Source organism: Octopus sinensis, linkage group LG10, assembly GCF_006345805.1.
Source record: "Octopus sinensis linkage group LG10, ASM634580v1, whole genome shotgun sequence".
Taxonomy (NCBI): Eukaryota; Metazoa; Mollusca; class Cephalopoda; order Octopoda; family Octopodidae; genus Octopus; species Octopus sinensis.
This window is the reverse complement of record NC_043006.1, coordinates 48917499-48932498: the sequence shown is the minus strand read 5'-3', so window position 1 is coordinate 48932498 and position 15000 is coordinate 48917499. Positions and strand designations below refer to the sequence as shown.

General features: G+C 38.2%; 1 protein-coding gene across 4 annotated transcripts in view; it reads left to right on the top strand.

The window, feature by feature from the left end:
• LOC115216438 (protein FAM214A) overlaps positions 1–15000 on the top strand; it is a 230286-nt gene that overhangs the window by 171144 nt on the left and 44142 nt on the right. For all 4 annotated transcript variants that reach the window (XM_029785774.2, XM_036506630.1, XM_029785775.2 and 1 more), the window contains 2 exons: positions 2508–2686; positions 10619–10818. In XM_029785774.2, the coding sequence (XP_029641634.1) occupies positions 2508–2686; positions 10619–10818 (379 nt within the window). The remainder of the gene's footprint in view (positions 1–2507; positions 2687–10618; positions 10819–15000) is intronic.

Genomic DNA, 15000 nt, shown 5'->3' with positions numbered 1-15000 from the left:
TGGGCTTTGTTCCCGTTGCGGGTGGGGGGGGGGCGGATCTACCTCAATGGGGCGTCCTCCTTTTTCAAACCAGCCCTTCTAATCTCCTCCCCCACCTGTTCCCCTCCACTTGTCCCCCCTCCACCTTGCTGGCATGACTTTAGGTTCAGTGTGTTTTACTTCCACTATAACCCTGGGCTGACCACTTATAAGTGGATTTGGTAGATGAAAACTGAAAGAATTCCAATGTTTGTGTATATATAAGCTGTGTGGTAAGTAGCCTACTTAACAATCATGTGGTTCTGGGTTCAGTCCCACTACGTAGCACCCTGGGCAAGTGTCTTCTACTATAGCCTTGGGTTAACCAAAGCCCTATGAGTGGATTTGGTAGACAGAAACTGAAAGAAGCCTGTCGTATATATATATATATATATATATATATAGATAGATAGATATGTGTATGTGTGTGTGTGTGTTTGTTCTCCCCCCAACCCCAACATCACTTGACAAGTGATGCTGCTGTGTTTACATCGCTGTAACTTAGCGGTGTGACAAAAGAGACCGATAGAATAAGTACTAGGCTTACAAAGAAAAAGTCCTGGGGTCAATTTGCTCGACTAAAGGCTGTGCTCCAGCATGGCCACAGTCAAATGACTTAAACAAGTAAAAGAATAAAAGAATATATATATGTATATATATATATATATATATTTAGAAAAAGATACTTATGGCCAGTTTATAGGGTTACTCTGGGTTTTGTGTCAGGAAAGCACTTAGCTTTAAATACGTCTTGTCAGACCCTAATGGCCCTGGGTAACCCCATGAAGCGGCCATAGCTATCTTTATCTACGTACTCTATTGCTGTATAACTTAAACAGTTTGCTTCTGTTTCAAATTTACGATTTACTGATAATAAACAGATATGAATGTGTGTGTGTTTTGACATCGAATAATAACAAGCAGCGTTGTTTCTTTCCAAACTTGCAAAGAAATATGTCCGGCCACCTGCTGGGAAACAGGTGAGGGTTAACAGCAGAAAGAGCTACTTGGCATAGAAAATCTGCCTCAGTGGATTCCTTCTGACTCATGGTAGCATAAAATGGTAAATGTCAAAGCAATAATGATGATGATAATACATGTGTGTCTATATATACAAATCCATACCTATATATATATATATATATATATATATATATATATATAATATATATATATATATTATATATATATACATACATATACACCCATTTATTTATATTTATCTCTCTCTCTCTCTCTATATATATATATATATATATATATATATATACTTACATATATTCATTCATATATATATGTATATATATTTATATATATACTTATATACTTGTATAATTATATGTATGTACCTATACATATACACACGCGATGATATATATATATATATATATATATACACACACACACACAGACACACACACATAACTATATGTACACCCACACATATTATCCATTTATATATATATACATACCCATATATATGTGTGTATATATGTGTGTGTGTGTATACATACATACACATACCTGTATGTATATATATATATATATATAATTTAGATTGAGTTGAATAAGGTACTTCAATTAGGTACTTTGTTACTCATTTATATGTATGTATGTGTGTGTGTATATATATACATATATATGTATGTGTGTGTGTATATATATATACATACATCATACACATACCTGTATGTATATATGTGTGTGTGTGTATGTGTGTGTGTTGTGTGTAAATACATACATATATATATATTTATGTGTGTATGTCATTTCGTTTATATATTATGAAGCATTTCCTTTTATATAATGAAACCACATCGTAACTGAAATGTTAGTTAGTGCTAATTAATTAAGCTATCCTTAAAAGTCTATAATTACAAAAATTACTCATTGGCTCATGGTTTTTCTGGTTCAAATTTATTTCAATGTTTGCACTGATTATCAATGCCATGGAAATGTTATCTGATACTAATGTATCATAAGTAACAGAAGGAGCACATGAGAATTGAGTGTATAAGTACTAGGTGGACATATACATCTTACAGCAGTAAGGTAGAAGAGTGTAAAGTAGTTTGTGCTGCTCTGTATTGTTTGGATATGATTTTATTCCTTTCGGTGACTCCCTCATGCCATAATCTCTTCGTTGCCTTTGCTTTGGCGATGTTGGTGTCATTGCTGAAGGTATTTATACAGGTTGCTGTTGTTGCTGTTACTGAGGAAGGGTTTGTTTAAGAGTATTACTCCTCCTCCTCCTCATCTCCCTTCCTCCCTCCATGTCAGCCAGGTCCCAAACCCAAGTATCAAACATATATGTGCATCATCAGCTGCCGATCAGATATCATTATAGTTTCAACACCACATAGTAAATGAAATACAGTTTTATAAATGCTTGTCGTTTTCAGAGATTTCTTCTTCTCTTACAAAACTCAGCCCTCTACCATTCCGATATTATAAAGATTTTTATAATGGTTCTTCTCTTTGTGTTGCAGATCTCCAGCAGAATATGGAGGATGAAGACTGGGATCCTCGAGAGCTGTTTGTTACAATAGGGATGCTAATTGTTGAGGCTCGTCTACCTGAGCTGTCAGCAAAAGGAAGAACTGAGGGCCCACACTGTCCTCAGTTCCCGAAGGTCAATAAGCATGTCTGTGATTACCAGGACATCAGGGTGAGTAGAACTTTACAACATGCAAATACATGCATGCACACGCATATGCAAACATATACACATCATCATCGTCATCATCATTTAACATCTGTTGTCCATGCTGGCATGGGTTGGAAGGCAAGCTGGGGGCTGTGCCAGACTCCAGTCTACTTTCGCATATATATATATATATATATATGATGGGTTTCTTTCATATATAATATATACATATGTATACACACTCACACATGGTTGATGTTGTCTTGGATAATATATGGTCCAATAAGGTGCAGGCATGGCTGTGTGGTAAGAAGCTTGTTTACCATCCACTAAGTTCCAGGTTCAGTCCCACTGTGTGGTGCTTTGGGCAAGTGTTTTCTATGCAAGTGTCTTCATATGCATCTGCACACTTACTCAGATATTGATGTAAATGCACATACACACACACACATATATAAATGCAAGAACGCATATATATAGATATGTATACTCACACCGCATCATTCAGTCACGTACCTACATACACATGAGTGTATGCATGTGCACACACATACATGCAAGTGCATATGCACACATATACGTGTATGTACACAAATGCATTTACCTACCTGCAAACACACTTATGTACATATGTACACACTCATACACACACACATCTGTCTATAACGTACATACATCTTATTTATATGTAAACTCTCACACATACACACACACATATCTATATACAAACACATTTGCATGTATGTATGTATTTTATTTGCTTCAGTCATTTGATTGTGGTCATACTGGAGCACCGCCTTTAGTCAAAGAATTTGACTCCAGGACTTATCCTTTGTAAGCCTAGTACTTATTCTATTGGTCTCTTTTGCCGAACCGCTAAGTTACGGGATGTAAACACACCAACATCAGTTGTGGGGGGACAAACACAGACACACAAACATATACATATATATATATTGGAAGGGCATCCAGCTGTAAAAACTCTGCCAGATCAGATTGGAGCCTGGTGCAGCCATCTGGTTTGCCAGTCCTCAGTCAAATCATCCAACTCATGCTAGCATGGAAAGTAGACGTTAAACGATGATGATGATTGATATTTTTTCATATATATATATATATATATATATATATATATATATATATATATATATATATATATGATGGGTTTCTTTCAGTTGCTGTCTATCAAATCCATTCACAAAGCTTCAGTCAGCCCGGGGCTATAGTAAAAAACACTTGCTCAAGAAGCCACGCAGTGGGACTGAACTCAGAACCATGTAGCTGGTAAGCAAGCTACTTACCACACAGCCACTCTTGTGCCTATGTATTTATTTATTTATTTATTTATTTGATGGTCTATTATTTAGAAGGTATTACAAGTGAGATGTTGAAATAATCTTATGGATTAACCATATCTAATTATAGTGACATTATCATTGTTTCAGAGAGGATATTGTGAATACATATAAATGAGTTGAAAATAATTTGTGTTGTCTGAGATAATTATAAGGTCTAATAAGATGCAGGCATAGCTGTATGGTACGAATGTTTTGATTCCCAACCACTTGGTTCTGGGTTCAGTCCCACTGTGTGGCACCATGGGCAATTGTTTACTAATATAGCCTTGGGCTGAACAAGGCCTTATGAGTGGATTTGGTAGATGGAAACTGAAAGAAGCCCATTATACATATATTTATGTGTGTGTCATTGTGTCTGTGTTTGTTCCCTGCCACCACTTGACAACCAATGTTGGTTTCTTGACATCCCTGTGACTTAGCAGCTTGGCAAAAAGAGACCAATAGAATATGTACCAGGCTAAAAAAAAAAACAAAAAAAAAGTACTGGGGTTGTTGATTCATTCAGCTAAAAGCTCTTCAGTGTGATGCCCCAGCATGGCCTCAGTCTAAAGGCTGAAACATGTAAAAGATGAATGATAATATAAAAAGGATTTTACTGTTTGCAATGGTGTGTGAGAGATTATAAAGCACAATGGATATTTTAAAGAAATTTAGCATTTCTAATGTTATATTGAAGAGTATATGTGGTCTGGTGAGTATTATAAAGAGATCATATAACCATTTTTGTTGTCTCAGAGAATATAAGGAAAAGTGATTATAGAAATGGAATTTACCGTTTCTGATATTGTCTTGATGAGTCTAATCGTCTAATGTATCGTGAATATTATAAAGAGATTGTAACACCTTATATGTCTTAGGGAATATAAGGTTAAGTGATTATATAAAATGGAGCTACCGTTTCATATGTGGTCTTGAAGAGTATAAAATATGATTAACATAAGGTATGGTGAATATTATAAAAGGATTATAACATTTATAATATTCTCTTGGAGAATGTAAGGTAAAGTGATTATATTAAGAATTTACCATTTCTGATGATTCCTTGAACACTTTAAATTATAGTGAATATTGTAACAAGTTTGAAATCGCTACATTGGCGTATCTTCTCTCCGTAGTTCTTTATCTCTTTGCAATCTGTGTAAATCTTCTCTGTAGGCGTAGGAGTGGCTGTGTGGTAAGTAGCTTGCTAACGAACCACATGATTCCGGGTTCAGTCCCACTGCCTGGCACCTTGGGCAAGTGTCTTCTACTATAGCCGCGGGCTGACCAAAGCCTTGTGAGTGGATTCAGTAGATGGAAACTGAAAGAAGCCCGTCGTATATATATGCGTGTGTGTGTGTGTGTGTCTGTGTTTGTCCCCCTAACATCACGTGACAACCGATACTGGTGTGTTTGCGTCCCTGTAACTTAACGGTTCGGCAAAAGAGACCAATAGAATAAGTGCTAGGCTCACAAAGATTAAGTCCTGGGGTTGATTTGCTCGATCGACTAAAGGCGGTGCTCCAGCATGGCCACAGTCAAATGACTGAAACAAGTAACAAAATATATATATATATATATATATATATAACTAAAATATCTGAGGCAAATTTGTTGGCATGGCTGTTTGATATGCTACATGCCTTAGAATATACCCACAGGAACCCTGTTATTTCTAGCACAGTAAACGACTAGGTAGAGGATGGACTACCTTTTGAATTTGTTTTGTTGCATGGGTAATGTTGTTGCTGCTGCTGTTTGAGTCAAAGAATGCAAATTTATTTGTTGGGGGGCTGCGCAAAGAAGTAACTGAACAACATCTGCAAACATTTAACAGAAGATTTTATTATTTGCACATAATGACAAAGCTGAATTGGCCTTTTACAGATAACAACGGCAATAATTACATACTGGGGGAGAGATACTGCTTGGAGTGTACGGCAAGCTGTTGATACGGTAACATTTGGCTCCTCAAACATAACTGGAAACAATTGTAATACATTCATGGCAACAGAGGTTCCTGTCATTTATCTCTGTCATCTGTCTTAGCTGCCTTCCTGTGTTGTGTGGTTGGTAAAAATGTGTATTGAACGGCTTTTATTGGAGACCAGAAGTCAAATCTTAGAATGCTTGAGAAAACCTGTCCACACCATTGCTTGACTTTGATTGGTTGATTAATGGACCAATCACATGAAACTGTGGTGGTTAAACTCATGATGTCTGACTGACTGCATATCTAGGATTCAATTTCAAATTACTGCTACAGTTTTGAAAGAGAGATTAAGATTGTAGTAAAATAACCATGGAAACATTTTCTGATTGATTGAGTACTATTAGATGAATGAAGGATGCAAAGACAAATCAGATGTGGCATAACAGAAAAATTATACAAATTGGGAATCAAATTTGTATATATCAATTAGGGATTAGCAGAAAACTGTTCACAGGTGGTCTCTCCACTAGCATTGCTGGGTGGGTGGCAGGGTAGGCACTTTTGGGTCTGTTGTAGGCAATATGTTTTTTGTGGGGTCTGGGGGTGGAAAATGGAAGAGCTGCCCCTTGTGGCACACACTCTAGCTACGCTAGTGGGTCTTTCTGCTAGTTATCTTTTTATTTTGTATCTTTTGATTTGTTTCAGTCATTAAGCAATAGCCATGCTGGGGCACTGCCTTGACATTTTAGTTGAAGGAATCAACACCAGGAGGTTTTTTTTTATAAGTCTGGTGCTTATTCCATTGGTCTCATTTGCCAAACCATTAGGTTATGGGGATGTAAACATACCAACACCAGTTGTAAATCGATGGTGAAGGACAGATACAGAGAGAAGAATATGCATGCACACACACACACACACACATGATGGGCTTCATTCAGTTTCAGTCTACCAGATACACTCATGAGGTTTGGGTCAGCTTCAGGCTCTAGTAGAAGACACTTCCCCATGTAGTGGGATTGAACCCACAACCATGTGGTTGGAAAGCAAGCTTCTTACCATACAGCCACACCTGCACCAATAAAACACATTCAGGTGCCTGTGGTCGGAATGGAACCCATTCCTTCAAACTTCACATCAGATGTGCTACCATTACACTATTCTTTTTCTTTTTACTTGTTTCAGTCATTTGACTCTTGTCATGCTGGAGCACCGCTTTTAGTCGAGCAAATCGACCTCGGGACCTATTCTTTGTAAGCCTAGTACTTATTCTATTGGTCCCTTTTGCCAAACCACTAATTTATGGGGACGTAAACACACCAGCATCGGTTGTCAAGTGATGTGGGAGTGGGGGCAAATACAAACACAACAAACATGTACACATACACACACATACATACATACATACATACATATGTATATATATCTATATCTATATATATATATATGTGTATATATCTATATATCTATATCTATATATATACTTATGTATAGCTATCTATCTATCTATCTATCCATCTATCTATCTATATCTCTCTCTATATATATATATGACAGGCTTCTTTCAGTTTCTGTCTACCAAATCCACTCACAAGGCTTTGGTCGGCTCAAGGCTATAGTAGAAGACACTGAACCCAGAATCATGTGGTTGGTAAGCAAGCTGCTTACTACACAGCTGCTCCTGTGCCTACAACCACTCCTGTGTATATATATATAGTTAGAATTTTTACTCTGATTACTGTTCTCATGCAAAAAATATAATCTATATTAATGAATATTATAGGGCAATCAGAATTTGAAATGACTTAGTAAGGAATCAAACTTGTAAACTGGGAAGTATGCAGCTTGGATCTCTTCCATCTGCACCACATCTATCTATCACTCTTGTACAACCACCTCTGCTAGTCTTTACGGTAGTTATTAGTTCCCACCCTTTTTCATTGCAGTTACCTCTCAGTAATATTTTGAGAATATATTTTGTTGTTATTAATAATTTGAACTTAATAACCTCTATAAAGAGTATATTCAATTTCCTGTTTGCTGGTTGTGTCATCATGGTAGGAGTGTAAACCCAGAAAATCAAAATCAAAATCGAAATCGATCAACATCAATGGAAATTGTAGCTGTGATACCAGTGCCGGTGGTACGTAAGAGAACCATCTGAACGTGGCCATTGCCAGCGCCGCCCTGACTGGCCTCCGTGCCGGTGGCATGTAAAAAAGCACCATCCGATCGTGGCCGTTGCCAGCCTCGCCTGGCCTCCATGCCGGTGGCACGTAAAAAGCACCATCCAATCGTGGCCGTTTGCCAGCCTCGTCTGGCATGTAAAAAGCACCCACTACACTCACGGAGTGGTTGGCCTTAGAAAGGGCATCCAGCCGTAGAAACATTGCCAGATCAGACTGGGCCTGGTGCAGCCTTCTGGCTTCCCAGACCCCAGTTGAACCATCCAACCCATGCTAGCATGGAAAGCGGACGCTAAACGATGATGATGATGATGATTTATCCCGGGTTTTGTTTTGTTTAGTAATCTGGGTTTACACTCCTACCATGATGACACAACCAGCAAATAGGAAATTGAATATACTCTTTATAGAGGTTATTAAGTTCAAATTATTAATGACAACGAAAATAGCATGTAACAATGTTATTTCACTTACAGTTCTATATTTAAGAGATGAGGAATTATGTACATTATTTACATTATATGGATATTTGACCTCATCTTGTTTGTTGTTAACACATTTCGGCTGAAATACCCTCCAGCCTTTATTAGGTGTCTTGGGGAAATTTCGACCCTGGGTTCTCATTCAAAATGTATTTTTAGATGTTATTACTATTATTATTATTATTATTATTATTATTATTATTATTATTATTATTATTATTCAGGTCACCGCTGAAACTCAGAATCTTGGGGTTAGTAACCTGCACACTTAACCACTACGCCATATGAGCACGGGCTACTAACACCAAGATTCCGAGTTTGATTTCAGGCAGTGATCTGAATAATAATAATAATAATAATAATAATAACACCAACAACATCAAAAAATACCTTAGGAATTTAGAACCCAGGTTCGAAATTTCCCCAAGACACCTGATGAAGGCTGGAAGGTATATCAGCTGAAATGTTGTGTTAACAACAAACAAGATGTGGACAAATATCCGTCAAATGTAAATAATGTTAATAATGTCCAAGTACGATAATGACAACTTACTGTTTGTTCTAAATTGTAACATATATATATATATATATGTATGTATGTGTGTATGTATGTATGTATGTATGTATGTATTTGTGTGTTTGTTTATGTTTGTCCCCACCACCATCACTTGACAACCGATGCTGGTGTGTTTATGTCCCCATAACCTAGCGGTTCAGCAAAAGAGACTGATAGAATAAGTACTAGGCTTACAAAGAATAAGTCCTGGGGGTCGATTTGGTTGACTGTAACCCTTTAAGGTGGTGCTCCAGCATGGCCACATTCAAATAACTGAAACTAGTAAACGAAAAATAGCAGAACAAAACATAGTCTTTGGAATTAAGTTTCTCCATTAGCAACACAATAATTGAGAAATATATACAGTACAGATTGTTAAGTCCAAAGTGCTCAGGCATGGCTGTGTGGTTAAGAAGGCTCACTTTGGAACAGCATGGCTTTGGGTTCAATCCCACTGTATAGTACCTTCAGAAACTGTCTTCTACTGGCCAACCAATGCCTAGTGAGTGAATTTGTGAGATGGAAGTTTATTAGATGTGTAGATGCCTGTCATGTGTGTGACTGAGTTGCCCACCCCTGCCAGTTGAGAGCCTGTGTTGGTTTGTGTATGTCTCCATAACTTAGTGGTTCTGCAAAAGAACCTGATAAAATAAATACCAAATTAAAGACAATTAGCTCTGTAATTCATGGTAAAACTTTTTTTCTTTGGTTTATAATCACATAAACATGCACACACACATACACATATACATGCATACATATGTATTTGTACATATATATACATACATTTATGTATATATGTTTGTGTGTGTGTATACACACACACACACACACACACATATATATATATATATATATATATATATATATATATATATATATATGTACATCATATATATATTTGTTTACAAAATATAAATATAAAATTCATATATTCATATGTAATCATGTGCACATGATCAACTAGACTATCGGATGTTGTTACACATCGCTGCTCACAGTGTGCTTTGCATCGTTTTAGCTTTCATATTCATATGTATGTATACATATGTATATATATATATATATAATATATATATATATATATATATATTATATATATATACATATGTGTATACACACATGGCTACATATATATTATGACACATATACACGCACACATACTCTCTCTTTTTCTGTCTGTCTGTCTCTTTATACACACACACACACACACACATATATACATACATGCATATATATACATATATACATACATAACAACCATGTACGTATATAAACAAACATTTGTTTTACAGTGAGAGAGAGAGAAAAAAAGAGAGTATGTATGTGTTTCACTTTACACACGCTCACGCAGACACACACACACACACACGCGCGCGCGCACACACAATATGCATATGTGTCTGTGTGAGCTAGCTGTAACTTGACTGATTTTTTTTGTTTTTTTTATTCCATTTAGTGTTGTGAAGCAAAGAAATTCAAGATGTATATGGAAACACTCTGGAAGAACAGTATTCCTATGTGTATAGAGCTACTTCTGTTTCCAAAATGCAGACATAACCAGCAACAGACCGATATCATGTTCGTTGACAGTAATGCTGAACATGGTGGTGAACAATTTCTTTTGGAACGGTGGGATGTTAATATGACACCCAAAAGGTAAATTTTCAATTCCAATTTTTTTATTTCAAAAATGAATGATATAATTGTTGTTGTTGTTACTATTATTTTTATTTTCATCTTTCAATTTTGTTTCCATTTCTTGCTGGGTATCTTCCCGACACCTAGGGCAAAGAAACTCATTGTTTGCTTTGATAGGTCATTAGAATAAACACACCAGATTATTATTGTTGTTGTTGTTGTTGCTGTTGTTGTTTTTGCTATAAAAGGTGGCACGGTGGTAGTATTGTTAGCATGCTGGGCAAAATGCTTAGCAATATTTCGTCTATCTTTACATTCAGAGTTCAAATTCTGCTGAAGGCGACTTGACTTTTCATCCTTGCAGGCTCAGTGAAATAAATATCAGTAGAACACTGGGGTTGATGTAATCAGCTTACTCCTCCCTCAAAGACCCCAGGACTTATTCTTTGTAAGCCTAGTACTTATTCTTTCGGTCTCTCTTTTGCCGAATCGCTAAGTTACGGGGACGTAAACACACCACCATCGGTTGTCAAGCGATGTTGGGGGGGACAAACACAGACACACAAACATACACATACACGTACATATATACGTACATATATATACATATATACGCCAGGCTTCTTTCAGTTTCTGTCTACCAAATCCGCTCACAAGGCTTTGGTCAGCCTGAGGCTATAGTAGAAAACACTTGCCACGCAGTGGGACTGAACCCGGAACCTTGTGGTTGGTAAGCAAGCTACTTACCACACAGCCACTCCTACACCTATGAAATGTATATATATATATATATATATATATATATATATATATTTATATACACACACAATGGCTTTCCACAGTTTCTCTTTACCTCGTTCACTCTAAATGCTTTGTTCAACCCGTGGCTCTAGTACAAGACATCTGTTCAAAGTGCTACACAGTAGAACTGAACTCAAAACCATGTGCTTGGGAAGCAAACTTCTTAACCACACATCCACACCCCGCACCAGTTGATGAGTGTAGAAAGTTGTAGAAGCCTGATCACAGTGCTACATTATTTTAAAATTATTTATTACCATTATAAGTGCAGAGTGGCTGTGTGGTAAGTAACTTGCTTACCAACCACATGGTTCTGGGCTCAGTCCCTCCACATGGTACCTTGAGCAAGTGTCTTCTACTATGGCCTCGGGCCGACCAAAGCCTTGTGAGTGGATTTGGTAGACGGAAACTGAAAGAAGCCCGTCGTATATATGTATAGGTGCATGTGTGTGTATATGTTTGTGTCTGGTGTTTGTCCCTCCAACATTGCTTGACAACCAATGCTGTTGTGTCTACATCCCCATAACTTAGTGGTTCGGCAAAAGAGACTGATAGAATAAGTACTAGGCTTACAAAGAACAAGTCCTGGGGTCGATTTGCGCTCCAGCATGGCTGCAGTCAAATGTCTGAAACAAGTAAAAGAGTAAAAGAGTAAAGAGTACACAATGGGTTTCCACACAGTTTCTCTCTACCACATTCACTCAAAATGCTTTGTTCAACCCGTGGCTCTAGTACAAGACATTTGTTCAAAGTGCTACACAGTAGAACTGAACTCAAAACCATGTGCTTGGGAAACAAACTTCTTAACCACACATCTACCTCCCCCCCCACCAGTTGATGAGTGTAGAATGTTGTAGAAGCCTGGTCACAGTGCTACATTATTTTAAAATTATTTATTACCATTGTCTATAGAGACATGGATGAAATAGCTTCAGGGGGAATGTAGGACATTTGTACATTGTAAGTGCCATTGATTGTTTTTACAGCTGAATGCTGCCATTGTCTCTGTCATCACTAGGAGAGTCATTTGAGGTCAACTAAAGCTAAATAAGCAAGCAGCAGAATAAATGTTATAATGCTTTAGGTGCAAGACAACAATTGCGTTCCAGTTAATGTAGTAACTTCTAGGTCGTCACCAGAAATTCTGTGGAGGCGCGTGGCTTAGTGGTTAGGGTGTCAGCATCATGATGGTAAGATTGTGGTTTCGATTCCTTGACCAGGTGACGCATTGTGTTCTTGAGCAAAACACTTCATTTCACATTGCTCCAGTCCACTCAGCTGGCAAAAATGAGTAATGCTGTGATGGACTGGCGTCCCGTCCAGCTGGGGGACACATACGCCATTGAAACTGGGAAACCGGGCCCATGAGCCTGGCTAGGCTTTAAAAGGGCGCATTTATTATTTGTGGAGGCACATGGCCTAGTGGTTAGAGCAGCGGACTCGTGGTCGAGGGATCGCGAGTTCGAATCTCAGACCGGGCGATGTGTGTGTTTATGAGCGAAACACCTAAGCTCCGCGTGCCTCCGGCAGAAGGTAATGGCAAACTTCTGCTCACTCTTTTGCCGCAACTTTCTCTCACTCTTTCCTCCTGCATCTTGCCACTCACCTGCGATGGACCGGCGTCCCATCCAGGTGGGGAACCTATACGCCAACGAAACCAGGAAACCGGCCCTTATGAGCCAGGCATGGCTCAAGAAGGAACTAGAAATTGTTCAACATAACATTTAATATTCTCTAATGGCTACAGTAGTGTTTTCCAGTGTTTATGTTCTATACACTCATCACTCTTTTGATACTAACCCTTCTCAGGTTGCCCTTGGTTCTGTGGTACAAACTTCTTTTTCTTTTAAAGTGGTCTGAGTTAACAACCTTGGAAGCAATGTGGCCAATGCCAGTGTTGTGCGAGTGGCAAGTAATAAGCACCTTTCAAGCATTGGCTTTCATGGCAGCAATGGCAAATAACTGAGACCTTTGGCAATATGCTGTGCTTGAGTAGAAGACCGATCAAGCCAAGTGAAATTGTTGTTGTGACATATACTGGTGTCACGCAACTGGCACCTGTGCCAGTGGCACGTAAAAGCACCCATTACATTCTTGGAGTGGTTGGCATTAGGAAGGGCATCAAGCCAAGTGAAATTGTTGTTGTTTTGACATATACTGGTGTCACGCAACTGGCACCCGTGCCAGTGGCACATAAAAGCACCCAATACACTCTTGGAGTGGTTGGTATTAGGAAGGGCATCCAGCAATAGAAACCATGCCAAATCAGATTTGAATTTGGTGCAGCCCCTCAGCTTACCAGCCCTTGGTAAAACCTTCCAACCCATACCAGCATGGACAATAGATGTTAGATGATGATGCTGATGCTGTGGTGGCAGCGAGAGAAAGAGAGATATGTATATATGTGTGTGTGTCTTTGTGTCTGTGTTTGTCCCCCCACCACCACCACCACCATTGCTTGACAACCGATGTTGGTGTATTTACGTCCCCATTGCTTAGTGGTTTGGCAAAAGAGACCATCAGATTAAGTACTAGGCTTACAAAGCATAAGTCCTGGGGTCGATTTCTTTTTTAAGTGACTGAAACAAGTAAAAGAATAAAAGAATAAAACAATATGCCCTAGACATTGTGCAATGCTAACAGGAATCTACAAAATGTGAACTGCTTGTCTGATAACCCGACATCATGTCAACTCAGCTATTGGCTGGTATAATCACATCTTATCCAATGATATTATTACTTAACTTACAAGTGACAAGAATTCCGGTTGATTCTCATATTTCTAAAATCAATACAAAAAAAAAGAAGATTTTGCAGATTTCACAGCTTGATAACAACAAGCTCCAAAGGTAATATTAGCAGCTTGATATGACTCAATCGATACAGCCAAGAATTAGATATTGTGTCGATATCTGCTGTTGAGGCTTTTCCCATTGGCAGAACTGAATTAACTTGAAGCACTGCTGACTAACACGGCACAGCACAGCTGCGGATTCAGTCTCACTCACTTCAGCTTCTTATTATTAGTTTCCGCATCATCACCTAGAGCACTTTTCTGAGAAGGATAATGACCCTCAGTAACAACAACAACAACATAAAAGCTTTGAAATTTATTTGAATATGTGCTGGAGTGGCTGCATGGTAAGTAGCTTGCTTACCAACCACATGGTTCTGGGTTCAGTCCCACTGCGTGGCACCTTGGGCAAGTGTCTTCTACTATAGCCTTGGGCCGACCAAAGCTTTGTGAGTGGATTTGGTAGACGGAAACTGAAAGAAGCCCGTCGTATATATGTATATATATATGTATGTGTGTGTCTTTGTTTGTCCCCCAACATCACTTGACAACCAAGGCTGGTGTGTTTACGTCCCCGTAACTTAGCGGTTTGGCAAAAGAGACCA